This window comes from Primulina huaijiensis, chromosome 11 (assembly GCF_012295235.1).
Source record: "Primulina huaijiensis isolate GDHJ02 chromosome 11, ASM1229523v2, whole genome shotgun sequence".
In the NCBI taxonomy this organism is placed as follows: Eukaryota; Viridiplantae; Streptophyta; class Magnoliopsida; order Lamiales; family Gesneriaceae; genus Primulina; species Primulina huaijiensis.
Window position 1 is genome coordinate 6,425,908 of NC_133316.1, and position 17,141 is coordinate 6,443,048.

General features: G+C 34.2%; 1 protein-coding gene across 1 annotated transcript in view; it reads left to right on the forward strand.

The window, feature by feature from the left end:
* LOC140988571 (uncharacterized) overlaps positions 1–15,095 on the forward strand; it is a 31,107-nt gene extending 16,012 nt beyond the window's left edge. The window contains exons 5-14 of the mRNA XM_073457582.1: positions 4,688–4,943; positions 5,027–5,225; positions 7,947–8,299; positions 8,522–8,989; positions 9,456–10,653; positions 10,878–11,231; positions 11,308–11,539; positions 11,720–14,370; positions 14,450–14,595; positions 14,715–15,095. Of these exons, the coding sequence (XP_073313683.1) occupies positions 4,688–4,943; positions 5,027–5,225; positions 7,947–8,299; positions 8,522–8,989; positions 9,456–10,653; positions 10,878–11,231; positions 11,308–11,539; positions 11,720–14,370; positions 14,450–14,595; positions 14,715–14,943 (6,086 nt within the window). The 3' untranslated portion in view covers positions 14,944–15,095. The remainder of the gene's footprint in view (positions 1–4,687; positions 4,944–5,026; positions 5,226–7,946; positions 8,300–8,521; positions 8,990–9,455; positions 10,654–10,877; positions 11,232–11,307; positions 11,540–11,719; positions 14,371–14,449; positions 14,596–14,714) is intronic.
* The last annotated feature ends 2,046 nt before the right edge of the window (positions 15,096–17,141 follow it).

Consider the following 17,141-nt stretch of genomic DNA (forward strand, 5'->3'; position numbering starts at 1 on the left):
TCAAAAATATAATTTTAACATAAAGGTTGCTATCTTAATAATCCAGCCTTCTATGGTTTAGATTCTATTATGTTTTTCAAGAAAGCTTTTACCTGTGTGTTATCAACTTTTAAAGTAAATTTTTTTGCTTGTAAAAATAATGTCCATTTTTCAAAAGCGCTTTTTACGGCATAAAATTCATTCTCGTTTTTATGTCATCTTATGGCTTCTGCTTCTGAAAAAAGTTTACTGCAATACCTGCATGGTTGTTCTGCTTTTGTGTGAGCTTGGTTAAGATACTGCCCACCAATGATAACAAGCATCTGTATATAATACCAGATCATCTTCATCCTGAGAAATAGTCATTTTTAGAAGATTTTTGCAAATCTCTTTAAGTCTTTCTGTGTGTTCTTCCGTCCATATGAATTTTGCATCTTTTTTCAGCAATGTACTAAACATAGCAGGTTTGGGAAAACAATGCTCCAATTAAGAGCAGATAAGTACGTCCGTCATGAAGAAATATAATTCCTCAAGATGGCTCTATACCAAAATGAGGTAGAGTTTGAATCAAAGGTATCCCTATAAGATGTCAAGAAAAAGATCAAAAAAAATTACAATGAAGATCCCTTGGCATTGTGGAATAAAAATCACCTTCAAAGCTTTTTAAGGGTTGTTAATTTTGTTGAGATGTTCATTAAGAACTTAGCAGAACACAGGAAAGTGATTAGTCCATTGCTGAAAAAAGATGCAAAATTCATATGGACGGAAAAACACACAGAAAGACTTAACCAACTTAAGGAGATTTGGAAAAATCTTCCAAAAATGGTTATTTCTCAGGATGAAGATGATCTGGTATTATACACAGATGTCAGTGATCATTGGTGGGTAGCAGCTTAACCAAGTTCACACCAGAAAGAGAACAACCATGCAGGTATTTCAATGGACTTTTCTCTGAAGCAGAAGCCATAAGAAGACATATCAAAGAGAATGAATTTTATGCAGTAAAAAAGACTTTTGAAACATGACCATTATTTTTACTAGCAAAAATATTTGCTTTAAAAGTTGATAACATAGAGGTAAAATATTTCTTGAAAAATAGAATAGAATCTAAACAGATAAAAGCTATATTATTAAGATGGCAAGCTTTATGTTAAAATTGTATTTTTGATATTGTGATTATTAAATCTCATAAAAATATTCTTGCAGAATTTTTAACAAGAGATGGACAGCAGTGATATCGATGCCATAATAAAAATGCAGAGACATTTGAAGGAATACCTTGAAATTTTTCAAAACGAGTTCAACAAGCCTGCCCTAAATGCAGAAGTTGAGGGTAGACTACAACAAGCTGATAAGAGAATAGTCTCTGATCGAATTACAGGATGTTTACATGCTTATACCCAGCCATGGTCTCTAATGCAAAGGCCTATCTTCCAAGACATTGAGAAGCCACTGGTTTCACAAATGGAGAGTTTTCGAGTACATGACTCTATACCTTGAGCAGGAGATTCAAATACCCCTAGCACATGTGTTAAGTCGAGATCATCCCTAGATGAGTCAATTGAAACAAAAATTGAAACTTCAGATCTTTATCTCGAGTCTTCAAGTCAACCCTTCACCTCGGGGATTGAAAAAAAAAATCAACCTTAGACCTAATATTGACAAGGGTAAATCTATTGTTGATATTAATGAAAATGTGATTTCTCCATTTAATGTGTATCAACATAAATGGAGAAATTAAAAACTAGAATAGGCATTAACCCAGCTACCGTCAGTGTTGATTTATCAAGAAAATATCTCATGGTATGGATGAAACCAAATTCATATCAAAAAGAGGTAAAAGCATGATATGAATTCGGGGCTCTTGCCTCGGTTTATACTACATCACCCAACTTCCCAGAAATCTCAGGTTTACCTAAATGGATCCAGGAAGCTGTTCATGAAACATGAGCAAACAACGACTATTTGTCCAAAGGAGACATTCTGGAGTTATATTTTTTCAGTACAACACCAGAACCAGAAAAAAAGACTCTCACGAAGTCTTTTATTTTATCAAGTTAAGGGGGTCAGACACAAATGTTCAAATATTTTAAAATATCCTCCAACAGAAGAAGCACCCCTTGTTGCGTCAATAACTGAATATGATATATCTACTAGATAGATGACATCTCTACTAGAAGAGTATGAGGTCTATGGGTCTGTCCAACAAAGATGGACAAAGTCAAGTTTTCATTTAAGTTTTATCATAATTCTATAAATGGATCGTTCATGTTAAATACTATGATAGGAAAAACAACAAGCTTTGCAGAAAACTTATTTGAAAAGAAAGAAATCTTCTGTGGAGTAGCAAGCTGCCGAGGAGCAAAGAAACTCGACGGAAATTTTGTAACGGTTCATGTGGGAAGATAGTCAGAAAAAATATTACCAGAATGCCCGAACCAAAAGGAGCTAGAGTTTGGCAAGGGCTTTAGATCCAGATCAGGCCGGAAGCATCTTGCAAAAATAGGACCAAGTGATAAAAGACCACATTTATGTTTTCCTCGGGGAAATCAAAAGTCTACGATTCCCCGACAAAAGTAAATGGGCATGTGATTTACCCACTTCCCAAAAAGAAAGGACCACCAATAATAGATGGAAAATTACAAGAAACAACTGAATTCCGTATCCTCGAAGAAAAAGAAAATCCAAGGAATAGACAAAAGACTTGGACCAAATACACCTATAAATAAAGCTAAAATGGGAACAAGTAAAACTCACAAGACTAATGCGAAATTTGGAATCAAGGAAAATGTATTTTTCGTATCTCAAGATTTCCAAGAGACGTATAAAAGTAACAAGAGATCAGCTGAAAATTTTCTAAGATCTTTATAAAAAATTAAAAGAAGCATGAAATGAAATCTCAGCAGATATAATCCAAACACATATCTACTGGTTATACCAAGAGATAAAACTTGAAGAAGGAGCTATTTCTAGATTTATTATCTAAAAAAAGACAACCCATGTAAAAGTGGAGAGACCACTCAACTATCCAATCAAGAGATATTGTCAACCACAGCTGGAAGGCAACATGAGGTAGGAATCGAAACAGGGTTGCGCTAAGTGTTGTTGAAGGAATTTGCGTCAGGAATCATCTGTTGCGACTGCGTGGTTAGGCTATAAACCAGGTGGATACAACCCGACGGTACTCCGGTAAAAAAGATAAACTGTTCAATTTATTATACAAAAGCATTATGAGCCATTTATAAAAAAAAATCGATCATTTGAACATAGTATGTAGGCTGAAAACTTTATGTAGTTGCATGTCTTTATGATATATACCTTTAAGAATATGCTCAGTAAAACAATCTCACATACCATAATTATGAGGATTGAAAATATTTTTGAAAATTTTAAAATATTGGGGAGCTCAAACAAATATATGAAGGGATGAGGAATAAGGAGAAAGTTGAGATTTTGAGTTATTGCAAGTTTGCCCTTAATTAATTTTATAGAATCCAATACTTGTGTGACTTTCAATGGTTCAGAGATACCGCTAGCTGTGGTTTTACAACTTCATGTGATTCAGGAAATCACTTGTCTTTATTCGGGTTTCTTAATTAGTTACATTATTTTCATCAACCTCTCGACCAAGTACGTCAGAACATAAGTTTGATCGTACCCATCAAATCATGATCAGAGTGTCTAGTAGCATCGTCATATAATCTTTGTTAGGTATCACTGATAGTGTCTGCAATAACCAGTAAGTTAGCATACTGTACGGTCTCTTCAACATATATATATTTTGATCGAATCTACAACCATTGGTATTTCAAGAGTTGTAAATGAATTCGATAACAATGTGATGTATCTTTAAGTAATCATGGTGGTATCGTATGTGAAACTAAGGAAACACTTTTCTATAATGCACATGTCTTACTCTGGCCAGATATTTATTGCACTATTAACTCATCAAATCACATATGATATCAACAACCGTAGGTGAGCAGTGAATCACCGACTACAATGCATCGGCTCCGATATATGTCGAAACTACAACAAGTCTCGCCTCCTGATGACCCTCGTGAAGTCGGTAAACGAATCAAAGTGCAGTGCTAGTACGTCGAACCTTCATGTTGTACTGAGTCAAATGACGAATGATGTACAACCATAACTGCGGACTAATTCACTCGATAAGCAATAACCAATAGGAAAGTCTAAGGGACAATTGTTCAGTGCCTCATCCAATAAGTACCCATCTATATGAATAGACATTTTCATATCCTTACTAATGAAATATGACGTTTACATCATAGATGTTAGTCTCAGCTCAAGAGACCTTTAACCTTGTTTTGAACGGCTAAATTAACTTGGAATAAGTTTCAATATATAATACACTTTCAAATGAATTTCATGATCTACATTAGGAGATATACCTCATGATATTATAATATATTCAAGGGCTTTATCTATTCAGCTTGCATTGATTTATAAATAAGGTAAATGTCATAATTGGATAAAACCATAAAATATTATTAAAATAAATAGTATTTTAAATAAGAGTAAATAAAACCCAAGTTACAAGTTGGGTCGCTAGAAACGTACTCTAACAATTATTATAATCTTTTGATTTTTTAGCAAATGACATGAAGTCTTGCTTGAAGAGTATATTATGGACAGTGAGTTAACTCACTATTCTCATTTGGAACCTTTTATGTTTTAATATTAATAGCTTGGAGTGGCTCAAAAGAGAAACCAAGCATTGGCGTGATATCGCCCTATGCTGCGCAAGTTGCGGCAATTGATCAAACGCTTAAACAGAACTGCAGAAATCGTAGTAGGTTTCAGGTTAAGGTGAAGTCCATTGATGGGTTTCAAGGTGGAGAAGAAGATATTATTATCATATCAACTGTAAGGTCTAATGAAAATGGATCAATTGGTTTTTTGTCTAACCTGCAGAGAATTAATGTCGCCCTGACGAGAGCTCGGTATGTGATCACGCAAAGTTTTGATCTCTTAATTTTCAATGATACCTTAAAAATTTGATTCTTGTGGGTTCTATTTCTTCCAGTCATTGTCTCTGGATCTTAGGAGATGAAAGAACTTTGTGTAAAGCCCAATCAGTTTGGAAAGAATTGATAAACGACGCGAAGCGCCGTCATTGTTTCTATACTGTGAAAGATGATCGTGACATTGACGAAACTGTTATAACTGCAACGAAAGAGTTGGAAGAACTTGATGATACAATTTTTAAAAATACAAGATGGAAGGTACGTACTTTGTCTCAGGCTGCATTTTTCAATACGAGAAATTTCAACTGTTGATTCTGGCAGATTTTATATTATCTGATCCAATAGTGATATCAATCAAGGGAGATATATACAAAATCTAATCGATTTTTTTTTATGACGCGAGAATTCGTAAAAAAAACTAATCAAATTTTCATTCCTTTCAGCAAAAATTCTTAACATAATAAATTAAATCAATTGAGAAATTTATTGTATCTATTCCACTAGCGCTCCGAGGAAATTAGTTAAATAACTTCGTTCAACTATTTTTTAAAAAAATGATCTCCTCAATCTTTTTTAAGAAAATGATCTTCTCAAGTGTAACACTTGATTTTTTAAGAAAATGATATCAAGTGTAACACTTAGAAAAAGAGTTGACCGAGGGTATTTAACTAATTTCTCCGATACACGTGAGAATGTCATTTTTTAAAAAAAAGAGTTACCGATTTTAAAAAATATATACCCCTAGCTCCCATGGTTATACCTTCCACTTTATTTGAGTCTATTCACTCCTTTCGTTTTCATCTATTCCACAAATAAATTATATTGCCTTATATAATTAATTAATTCATTATTAATTACATTCAAACTCACAATTAAGTTTTTGATTTTAGACATGTGAGTCATGGAGAAGTATATTACTAGATGTTCATGCATTTGTGTGATATGATATGATTACTTTTGGTCATGAAAATTAATATAATTCTTTATAAAAACTTGTTTGATAATTACTATATCGATTTGCCTTTAGTTTATTGTAAAGCAACTACTTGACATCAAATGAATTAACAAAGAAATTCAAATAAAATTTGTCAATAATTAGGAGAAAATGAAAGACATATTAATGTAATAACTCATAGAAATCAACTTTTTTCACAAGTACCAATTATTAATTAATTAGAAATTGTACTAATTAAAAGAAACTTGCAAAACAATACAGAGAAGACTAAAGATTGAAGAAACGTTTAAAGGCATTAAAAAAAAAATTAATTGAGCAAAATAATGATGTAGGATTTGCTTTCAAGTAGGAAAATTAGTTTAATTGTCTAAAAAAAATATGTTTGATCATTACAATATCAATTCATCTTTAATTTCTAAAGCAACTACTTCGCATAAAACGTATAAATTAATTTATTTATATTTGTCAATAATTAGGGGAAAATGAAAGATTGAATACTAACAACTCAGAGAAAACAACTATAACCTAATTTGTCCAAACTAGAAACAGAAACCAAATTCCGTCTAAACAACTGTACAACATAAAAATCAATAAGTCTAAATAATAACCTGTGCTTAATAACAATCTAGCATGCCATATTGCTTCCACTTCGATCTACTTGTCATCATCTACATAAATGCAACTTTCAGCATTACTTGGCTCTTTTTTGACACACTCGTGTTTGTATTAGCACTTGAATCTAACCACCAAGTGTTTCTAGGTAATGAAGTTAAATTTACTTCAGAACATACCAAATTTTAAAAAGTACCTTTTTCGCATGTCATGCATGGTACTTAGGACTTTTTTTTTTTTTTACATAATCATCTTTGTCACATAAGAAACAACATTTCGTGTCCTTATCTTGCTGGTGTTTCTTTGCATATGAACCTTTAGCTGTCTCATTCTTTCTTTTCTCGCCCTTATCTTTAGAGGTGCTCGGGCACTTTAGTTGAGACGCTCAGAAAGTTTTTTTTTTTTTTTATAAAACATAATGGGTGAAACCAAGAATTACAAATGTAAAATTTTTGCATAAAATTTCAGTAGCATCTCTCAAAATATCACTTCAAAATACTATACGTAATCGTCTCCACTAATTAAGTTTTTTGACAATAATAAAATTTCAGTAGCATCTCTCAAAATATCACTTCATCATACATAAATAACATCCCGATCATCTCAAATAAATTGAAAATAAATGGCAAATCTCATCTCAAGATACCTAGCTAGTCAACATCAATATTAAGTTTTTTGACAATAATATTATTTGCAAGTGATATTCTTGTTGTAATAATAATCAAACATTAACAATAATGCATAATAAACAAGAACCAATAAAACCTTACATATGTTACATGTTTATTATCATAGCCAAATGAATCACTTTGTCAAGTATAAATTTTCTTTTGGGCCAATCAGCACTCACATAAATACATACATTTGCACTTTATTTAATACTTTAATGATATCTTAATACTTCAAAGGAAAAATTAAATTTAACTAATAGTGGTCATTTTGTTGACATATAATTGAAATTTATCGATCATCATTTAGTTTATGACTGACATCTAAATATTTATAATTACAGTCATTGCCCCAAAAATTCCAACAATATAATTATATCAGATGTTAATTTTAAAAATCAGTGATAAATTTTGTGAACTTCTTTATATTACTTTTTTAACTCTTCAATTTTCTTGTATATATTTTATATGTTTTAATTTAGTTATACAAATAAACTTGATAAGCATGATTATTTTATTTATTTATCATGAATTTATATTTGAATATTTATGCTTCAAATGTTGGCAACAAAAAGTATTCATGGAATCTACTGATAATTTATTTGCTGCATTAATTTAGTAGAGAGTACTCTCCATCCCGAAAATTCTGCTTTAATGTATTAACTTTGTATATGCAAACTGCAAACTGAAAACTGTACCGGTAAGAAAGATTCTTCCTTGATGCTTTATCTTCCATTCCTTCAGGTAACATTCAGTGATAACTTCCCAAAATCTTTCGGAAAACTGAAATCATCACGCGTAAAGGAGTTGGTCGTAAATAAATTGCTTAAGCTTGCCAATGGGTGGCGACCCAAGAACATTGAAGTGGATTTGAGATGCAAGAGCTCTTCGTGTGTTGTGAAACAATTCAAAGTCGAAGGATACTATATTTTGTGCACCATTGATATAATGAAGGACTCCATCTGGACACAATTTCTCACAGTTTGGGACATACTGCTTCCGGAGGAGATCCCAAAATTATTGAAACCACTTGATATCATATTTGCCATGCAGACAGACGATTTTATTTATCGCTGCAAGGAAAAACGCATAGAGGGGTATGCCGTTTTGGTTGTATTTTTTGTTGAGTTAGATATTTAAGTTCTGTTATCTGCTTAATCTTTTGTACAAGAAATGGTAACCATGTGCTAGATCAGTTTCAAAATCAAGCTTGTGGGTTTTGATTGTACATCTTGCACTAGTTTTTTCATTTCATGTTGGTTTCATTTTTGACATTTTCGTAAACGAAATTAATTCTACAAAATTCACTTCTGTTTCAGAAATTTGGAAGTACCAAAGATTTGGTCCAGTTCTGATGTTGTTGTCCGATTTAAGAATCTCAATGGCACGGAATGCAGCATGGATTCGGCCATTGATAGCAGAAGTTATGTTCAAAATTCAGTATTGAGTGAAAGCTTGCTTTTAATGAAATTTTACTCCCTGTGTTCCGGTTCTATGAAGCATTTGCTTTCTGATCACGAGGGTGGAGAAGTTGAATTCCCATTTGAAGTCACTGAAGAAGAGCGAGAGATAATAATGTTTCCTAGAAGCAGCTTCATACTAGGTAGATCCGGCACTGGAACGACACCAGTTTTGACTATGAAGCTGTTCCAGAAGCTACAGCAGTACTGCATTGCTTCAGTTGATGACTCTCAGTGCCAGGGTCAATCCACCTTGCGTCAGCTATTTGTCACCGTGAGTCCAAAACTTTGTCATGCAGTCAAACAACACGTGGCTCAGCTCAAGAGGTGCGTTGTATTCTGAAACTGGCTTTGTCATTGTGTTTTCCTTTCATTCATATTTCTGTAAATCTTGCGGCACGTTTTGTTGCTCATATGATTTTAGTGGAACTGATAGAAATGGAATCGATTTGGTTTTTACTGTAGATGGCATGCTAGTATGGTATTAGAAGAAATCTTAATCTTAACTTTGTTTTTTCGAGATGATTTTAAAAATTGTCTCAAGTCTTTGTCAAAAATAAAATGGAAAAGTGCAAAACTCAACGACGCCTGTCCTATCTTCCATTTCCTGCTCTTTGTTATTGGCCATAACTTGTTTTTTTTTTTAATCTTAAATAAGTGTGAATGGTTGAATTTAAAGATATTACTTAGTACCAAAGTATCTTTCTCTCGTTTTACTGGCTTGCTCCAGTGACTTTATAAGTATCACTTCTATTCAAGTCACCAGTATCATTCTTGCATATTTTTTGTACAGTTTTGCAAGCGAAGACCTTTCTGCAAATAGTAGTTTCACTGATACTGATGATATAGAAGAAATGGCTGAATTTAAAGATATTCCAGACACATTTGTTGGCATTCAACCCGAAAAGTTCCCGCTTATTATCACATTTCATAAATTTTTAATGATGCTTGATGGTACTCTGGGCAATTCATATTTTGAGAGATTTCACGATGTAAAAGATTCCTCTCATTATGAAGGTAGAAGTTTCAGATCCATTGCTCTCCAGACTCTCATGCAGAGAAACGAGGTTACTTATGACCGTTTCTCGTCCTTGTATTGGCCACATATCAGTACAAAGCTAACAAAAAACCTTGATCCTTGTCGAGTTTTTACTGAGATTATGTCTCATATCAAAGGTGGTCTACAAACTGGGAAAGCATGTGATGTTAAGAGAAACAGGCAGGACTATCTTTCATTATCCAAGGGCAGGTTATCCACTTTAAGTGCCAAGAAGAGAAAGCTAATCTATGATATATATGAGGACTACGAGAAAATGAAGATGGAGCGCGGCGAGTTTGATGTTTCTGATCTTGTAATTGACTTACATCTTCGGCTAGGGAAGGAGAATTTAGCGGGTGACAAAATGGATTTTGTCTACCTTGATGAAGTGCATGACCTTAGTATGAGTCAAATTGCTCTTTTCAGACATATCTGCAAAAATGTTGATGAAGGATTTGTTTTTTCTGGCGATACAGTACAAACATTTGCCAGTGGGATTGACTTTAGGTTTGAAGATATTCGATCTTTGTTTTACAATGAATTTGTTATGAAATCCGAAAATTCTTCATCCGCAGTAAGAGAGGAGAAAGGCCTTGTATCAGATATTTTTAGAATGCGCCAGACTTTTAATGCTCATACTGGAATATTTAGATTAGCACAGAGTGTCATTGATCTTCTCTACCATTTTTTCCCAGAATCTGTTGATGAATTTGCTCCTGAGACCAGTTTTATACATGGTGAGTCACCCATTGTACTAGAGCCTGGCAGCAATGAAAGCTCAATCGTCACAATCTTTGGATGCAGAGGAAGTGCGAGTGGGAAACCGGTAGGTTTCGGTGCTGAGCAAGTCATATTAGTTCGTGATGACTCAGCGAGAAAGGAAATTTCTAAATATATCGGTAGTCAAGCTCTGGTTCTCACTATAATAGAGTGCAAGGGCCTTGAATTTCAGGTAGTCCAGATGATTATATTTGAATTCTATAATTTTTTGCTTGGATATAGTAATCCTTTTAAATTCAGCATTTTTTCTTAGTTTCTCTGTCCGAAACAAGGGAATCTATATGGTATGGTGTTGGTGATGTGGATACAGTCAAGATCTTCGTTAACAGATGTCTTTGATGGAACTCACATTCATTTCATTCCTCGTTCATTTTATTCCTTAATTTTGAATGCTAGGATGTGCTGTTATACAACTTTTTTGGCTCTTCACCTCTAACCAGTCAATGGAGAGTATTGTACGAGTTCTTGAAGCAAAAAGATCTGTTAGATCCAAACTTTCCAAAGTCATTTCCAAGTTTTAGCATGTGGCAACATAGTATCTTGTGTTCCGAACTGATGCAATTATACGTGGCAATCACACGAACGAGACAAAGATTATGGATCTGTGAAAACAATGCAGAGATCTCCAAACCTATGTTTAACTACTGGCAGCGATTGGGTCTCGTGCTAGTTAGGAAACTAGATGATTCTCTTGCCGAAGGAATGCCAAGGGCAAGCAGTCCAGAGGAGTGGAAATCACAGGGAATCAAGGTTGGGCTTCCATTCACCATGTTTTGGGTCCGTTTATTTCATTATCTTGCGAAGTTGATATATTGTGCTTTTGTAGCTCTTTTGGGAAAAAAACTACGAGATGGCAACCAGGTGCTTTGAAAGAGCAGGAGAAGCAACATGGGAGAAAAGAGCCAAGGCTTCTGGGCTTAGAGCATCTGCTGTTCGCATACCGAATCCCGCGGAGGCACGCATAATGATTAGAGAGGCTGCAGAATTATTTGATTCTATTGGAAGAGCTGCTTCTGCAGCTGAATGTTTCTGTGATTTGAAGGAATACGAAAAAGCAGGTATGAGAGTTTTATGTCCTCCTGATCTACTACCAATAAATCTACCATATCCAACTTCCGGGATACAGTTTTAGTGAAGCAATCACCTTTTGCTTTGTTGAATTTCCCATTCTAGTACTCGATCTTTTTTGTTGTAGAAGTTTTGCTGTTATGATGTATATTTATAAAACCATTCTCCAGGCATGATTTACCTCCACAAATGTGGTACATCAGAGTTAAGAAAAGCTGGTGACTGTTTCACATTAGCTGGGTGCTATGACACTGCAGCAGATGTGTGTGCCAAGGGAAATTTGTTCATCGAGTGCTTGTCAGCTTGCACTAAAGGAAAACTTTTTGATATGGGTTTGCAATACATAGAGTTCTGGAGACAGCAAGCACCTTGTAATGCTGAAATTATGACTAAACTAAAGGAGATTGACAAAATCGAGCAGGCGTTTTTAGAAAGTGGTGCTTTGGAATATTACAGCACAAAGAATAATCTATTGTTTATGAAATTTATTCGAGCTTTTGGTACCATGGAATCCAAACGCAATTTCTTGAGGTCTTTAGATTGCCTTGAAGAGCTTTTAACTTTGGAGAAAGAGTATGGAAACTTCAAAGAGGCAGCAGATGTTGTGAAGCTGATGGGAGATATTCTTGTTGAGGTTGATCTGCTTGCGAAGGCTGGGAATTTGGCCGGCTCCTCCAAGCTCATCCTTTCATACGTTCTTTCGAACTCTATATGGGCATCAACAACCCAAGGTTGGCCTTTGAAGTCATTTCCTCAGAAGGAGGAACTCCTAAGTAAATTGATTTCCTTTGCCGAGAAGGTTTCGGGAAATTTTCATGCATCCATTTGTACAGATATCAAAATTTTGTCACACGAGCATATGAACTTGGATGACTTGATGCGATGTTACATTACGTCGAAACGAGATGAAAATCGCACAGCTGAAATTCTCTCCTGTAGAAGACTACTAGACGAGCATTTTGGAATACATGCAGCAAAATATGAATTGGATCATGAATTGCCAGTTGATCTAAAAAGTGACTCGGAGGAAAAAATTTTGATGAACCAAGTCTCTGTCAGAACTCTTGTTTATATTTGGGACTTGTGGAAGAAAAACATTTCGGAGATAATAGAATGTCTTGATTATCTTGAAATGGGCGACACCCACAAATTTAAAGGTACCATAGAGTTCTGTTTGCATTACTTTGGTGTGAGGTTGTTGCAAGATTCAAGTGTCACCTGTCTTTTGATGAACCATGATGCTAAATGGGTTGATAATGTGCATAAGACATTTATGCATCCGAAAAGAAAGGTGGCAACTCTTCATGCTCGGCATTTTGTGTCAGCAGCACAAAAATACTGGCGCCAAGAGTTGGTTTCTGTTGGACTTCGAGTTTTGGAGGCACTTCAGTCATTGTTTGTGTTGAAACACTCGTCCATATACTGCCAAGGCATATGCCTAACTTTCATTTTTGATATAACTAAGTCCTTGATTGAGCCAAAATCTCTCGACGTGAATAAATCTGAACACTCAAAGCTAAAGGAATTCTTACAACTATCTACCAAGTACTCGGAAATTGTTTTCCCCTTAGACCCTCGACAGTCTTTATCAGCAAACATGATCTTTCTTCGGGAGACCGAAATTTCAAAGACTTTACTGGAAGAAGTCCTCTCTCTAAATATCAGCAAAAATTGTGATCTTACCTATCGGCAGATTGGAGAAGCGTTTATGATTTGGCTAGGGTCTGGCAAGCCGAAACACCATCTTTGTGAGATGATGGCCAATAGTTTACCTAAGAACTCGTATTGGAAAGCATTCATCGAGATCCTTGGGGACATCATTAAGTCAGAATCTCCAATGGCGTCTGCCTCGAGCAATCTGGTACCACAAGTTCTTCCTGATACCACTTTAGGGGATGGAATCAAACAATCAGGAAGTTTGCATAATTCTCCATCAAGCAGCTCCACAGAATCTCTGAGTCATATATTTGTCAAAGCTCTTGAAGAAACTTATATGTCCAACTGGAGGGTACCCAACTATATATCACCTAATTGTTTCTTATATCTTTTGGAGCGCCTTTTGATTCTAGCACCTCACCCTCGTGGCTGTTTTTTCACCTCAAAATCATCATTTGTAGAGTGGGTTGTATGCCTACAGTCGGATTCTAATCCAAGTGCCAATTTAGATAAAGACATGGGATCCTCCCCGGAAGGCATCATTGATTTCACAATCAATGTGGTTCACCATTTTCTTTACGAAAACATTGTTGATACAGGAGAATGGATTAGACATTCAAACATCAATTACGACTACTATTTTCCAGTGCTAGTACAAAGATTGGTAGTGATTCTATGTTTGGCGTATCTGAACTCTGAAAAGCCCCTTAATAAACTATTTAAGCTGTTGCGCAGACCTCAAATAAGATCCCATCAGCAAAAAGAATTTTATGATGCTCTCTTATGTGGACAGAGGAGTAATAAATCACGTGCAGCGACAGTTGCTGCAGCACTCAAAGCTATTGAGGATCCTGTTATGCTTGTTGCCTTCAGAGAAAATAATTTCAAGTTTGTGTGTCCTGATGCCATTTTTCTGGACCTCAGGTTGTTTTCATGCAAATATGACATAATTAATGTGTTATTTCCAAGAACAACTGAGTCTGGCAGTGCTCCTCCTCAAGTTGGTCGAAATCAAGGTAAGAAACCTGCTGTTCAACCTTCAGAAAGGAGGCAAAAAACTGACCTCCAAATGAAGTGGGGATTTCTCACGGACATATCGGACATGTTACAGTCCCATAGAAGTGAAAATGAGAGAAATTTGAAAGCCATTGGCCTAAAAAATAAGGTAACTCTAAAATGATTTTTATCTCGTGGCTTCTTGCTGATAAGGATTTTCTGATTTCGTAACTTTGCAATATTTTCAGGTACAGGAGCATATGAACTTCTTTGCAGCTGCAGTGTTTCAGCTAACTAAGCAAGAATCTCCTTCTCGTGTAACAGATGAGAACATGTGTGAAGTCAAAGACACCATCGAGGAATTGAAGCAGCTATCATCTTTGCTAACTACGTGGTTAGTTGTCGGAACGAATTGGAAAACATTTACATATTGAAATACACATAAAATATTTTTATTGTTCCATACTTTGTCCTACACAGTCTTTTGTCATGAACTCATTGATACCATGGCAGTAACTTGGATGGTCAAGACTTGTCTGAGATGGGAGAACTTTTGAAGAGCTTGGAGTCCAGAAGGCCTCGACTAGAAGACTTTTTATCAACTGTGCTCGACAGAAACTCAAGTGAAGGAAAGAAGAACAACAACAATAAGGCCAAGAAAGGGAAAGGACGATTTAGAAAAAAGAAGTCAATTTATGTATATATTTCCCCTCTCCATGCCCAAATGGCCTTGTCACCTTGATGTTTGTATTACAAATTATCAGAGAGGATTTGATGCTATTTGGTGGCAAACTTGTGTTTTTTGGGTGATAAACTACCTTTGTTACTTCCCCATTTTTTTCACGGGATTCTCTCTGAAGAATCTGTGCGTTAATGGAACCTATTCGCAAGATATTTCTTGGTGCATTTGCTGGTTTTTGGGACGCTTTTGTGTAAAAACTGCCTCCGTGTATAAAATCTATCTCATTAAGCACATTGATCAGAATTTGTATCATGTTAGTTTTCACGCGGAATAAGAAACGGATTTGTAAATACCTTTTTAAATTTTAAACCAAACTTCAAATGAAATTCTAAATTAATGGATTTTAAAATCCAAATTCTAATATTTTTTTTTTTTAAAACCAAACAGTAATGTCTTCATACGGTTAATTTAATATCGAAAACCCACGCAAGTTTTACTTATACACCTTATAGTGTGTTTGGTACAAGTTATGAGATAAATAAATGATTGATTATGCTATAGATAACAAGATTGATATATTATTAATCAGTGATACTATTAAGATTGTTTGGTTCAAATATTAATAAATTTACTATTATATCCTTGCTAAACACATCTGGAAGCAATACATAATATCAGATAATAATAATAATAATAATGTTAATAATAAATATATTAATAATCATTGAATTAATAAGTGTAAATATCATAAAATTAAATATAATAAAATATATATATCATTTATAAGCATAACCAACATTAAAATTTAGTTTTTATTATTTTATTAAAATATATACAAATAAATTATTTTTTCAAAATAAAAATATATCTTTATAATTTTTAAAGTTTAAATCAGATTAAATAATAATGATATATATTAAATATCAGGATCGACATCTAACGTACAACTCTATAAAATAAATTTTTTATTCAATAAATAACTTAACATTCTAAGAAATAAGAGGAGAAAAATGTAATTTATTGAGTTTTGATAGTGTATCCCACTTGATTTGTTAGATTAATAATCAAATAGTCATCCACAAAATTGGATCTTAAACCGGGTCAAAATGATTATTAAAACATCTTAAAATTTTAACTAAACATTGGATAAGTGTTTGACTATTAATCTATCCTTGTTTAATCCACTAACCAAACACACCCTTAATATGTTGATTCCTAGCAACGACTTCTATAATTTTGTCAAATCTTTTCGAGCATAATTGACACGCAAGGATGAGTTTAATCCATACTTGTATATGCTTGCATATTTTAAAATTGGTAATTCCCGTTCCAAAAATCGTAAGTTTGATTAGCGGTAAACTTAGCAATCTCACCATCAAATTCCATAGTAAGGGTACCAATATTACCATCTATGATAAAATTAGAAGTTTTCAAAAATGATCTTCCAAGCAAAATTTGATTATTTAAATCATCATTTTTCATGTCAAACACTTACAAGTCAGTAGGGAAAACCAATTTTTCAACCTTCACAAGAAAATCTTCAATTACACCTCTAGAACAAACAGTGGATTTGTCAGCCGATTGAATTACAATGCCAGTTTCATTCAGTGGTCCAAGTTCCAAATAATTATAAATAGAATTAGACATGACATATCACAATGCTTTCTTTTAAAAGTATAAAATATCATAACTTTTAAAAATAGCATTTGAACAGTAAAAATTGCACAACTTTACGATAAATCATAAAATATATTATTTCCATAAAAATCATCATAATAAATCATTTAACATACGTTATGATCCTTCGGGACGCTGCCAAGCTTTTACGTATTTCTCAAGTGTAAAATGACTGTTTTGCCCTTTGACGTAAAATTTCTCGATTTTGACTTTATCTTATTTTTAATGACAGGGGCTTATCCCAAATAATTATTTAAGCTTAAATATAATTTTTCATAATTTAATCAGCTTAATTCGAGGCTTTTCATTTAATTATCTAATTAATAATTCATGAGGCGTTTAATTCCCGAATAAATTCAAAATTTAATATTTTCTTTCCATTATTACCTAAATTACCCTTGTGAGCCATGAACCACCCCCGTGGACCCATGGTTCAAAATTTACTCATTAAATTCGAGATTTTGAGCCTTAACCAAGACCACCGAGCCATCATCTAATTCCACTGAGCCACGGCCAAGACACCTCGAGCCAGACCCTAGCCAACCCACCTAGGTACCCTACTGACCAGCCTTGATCCTTTG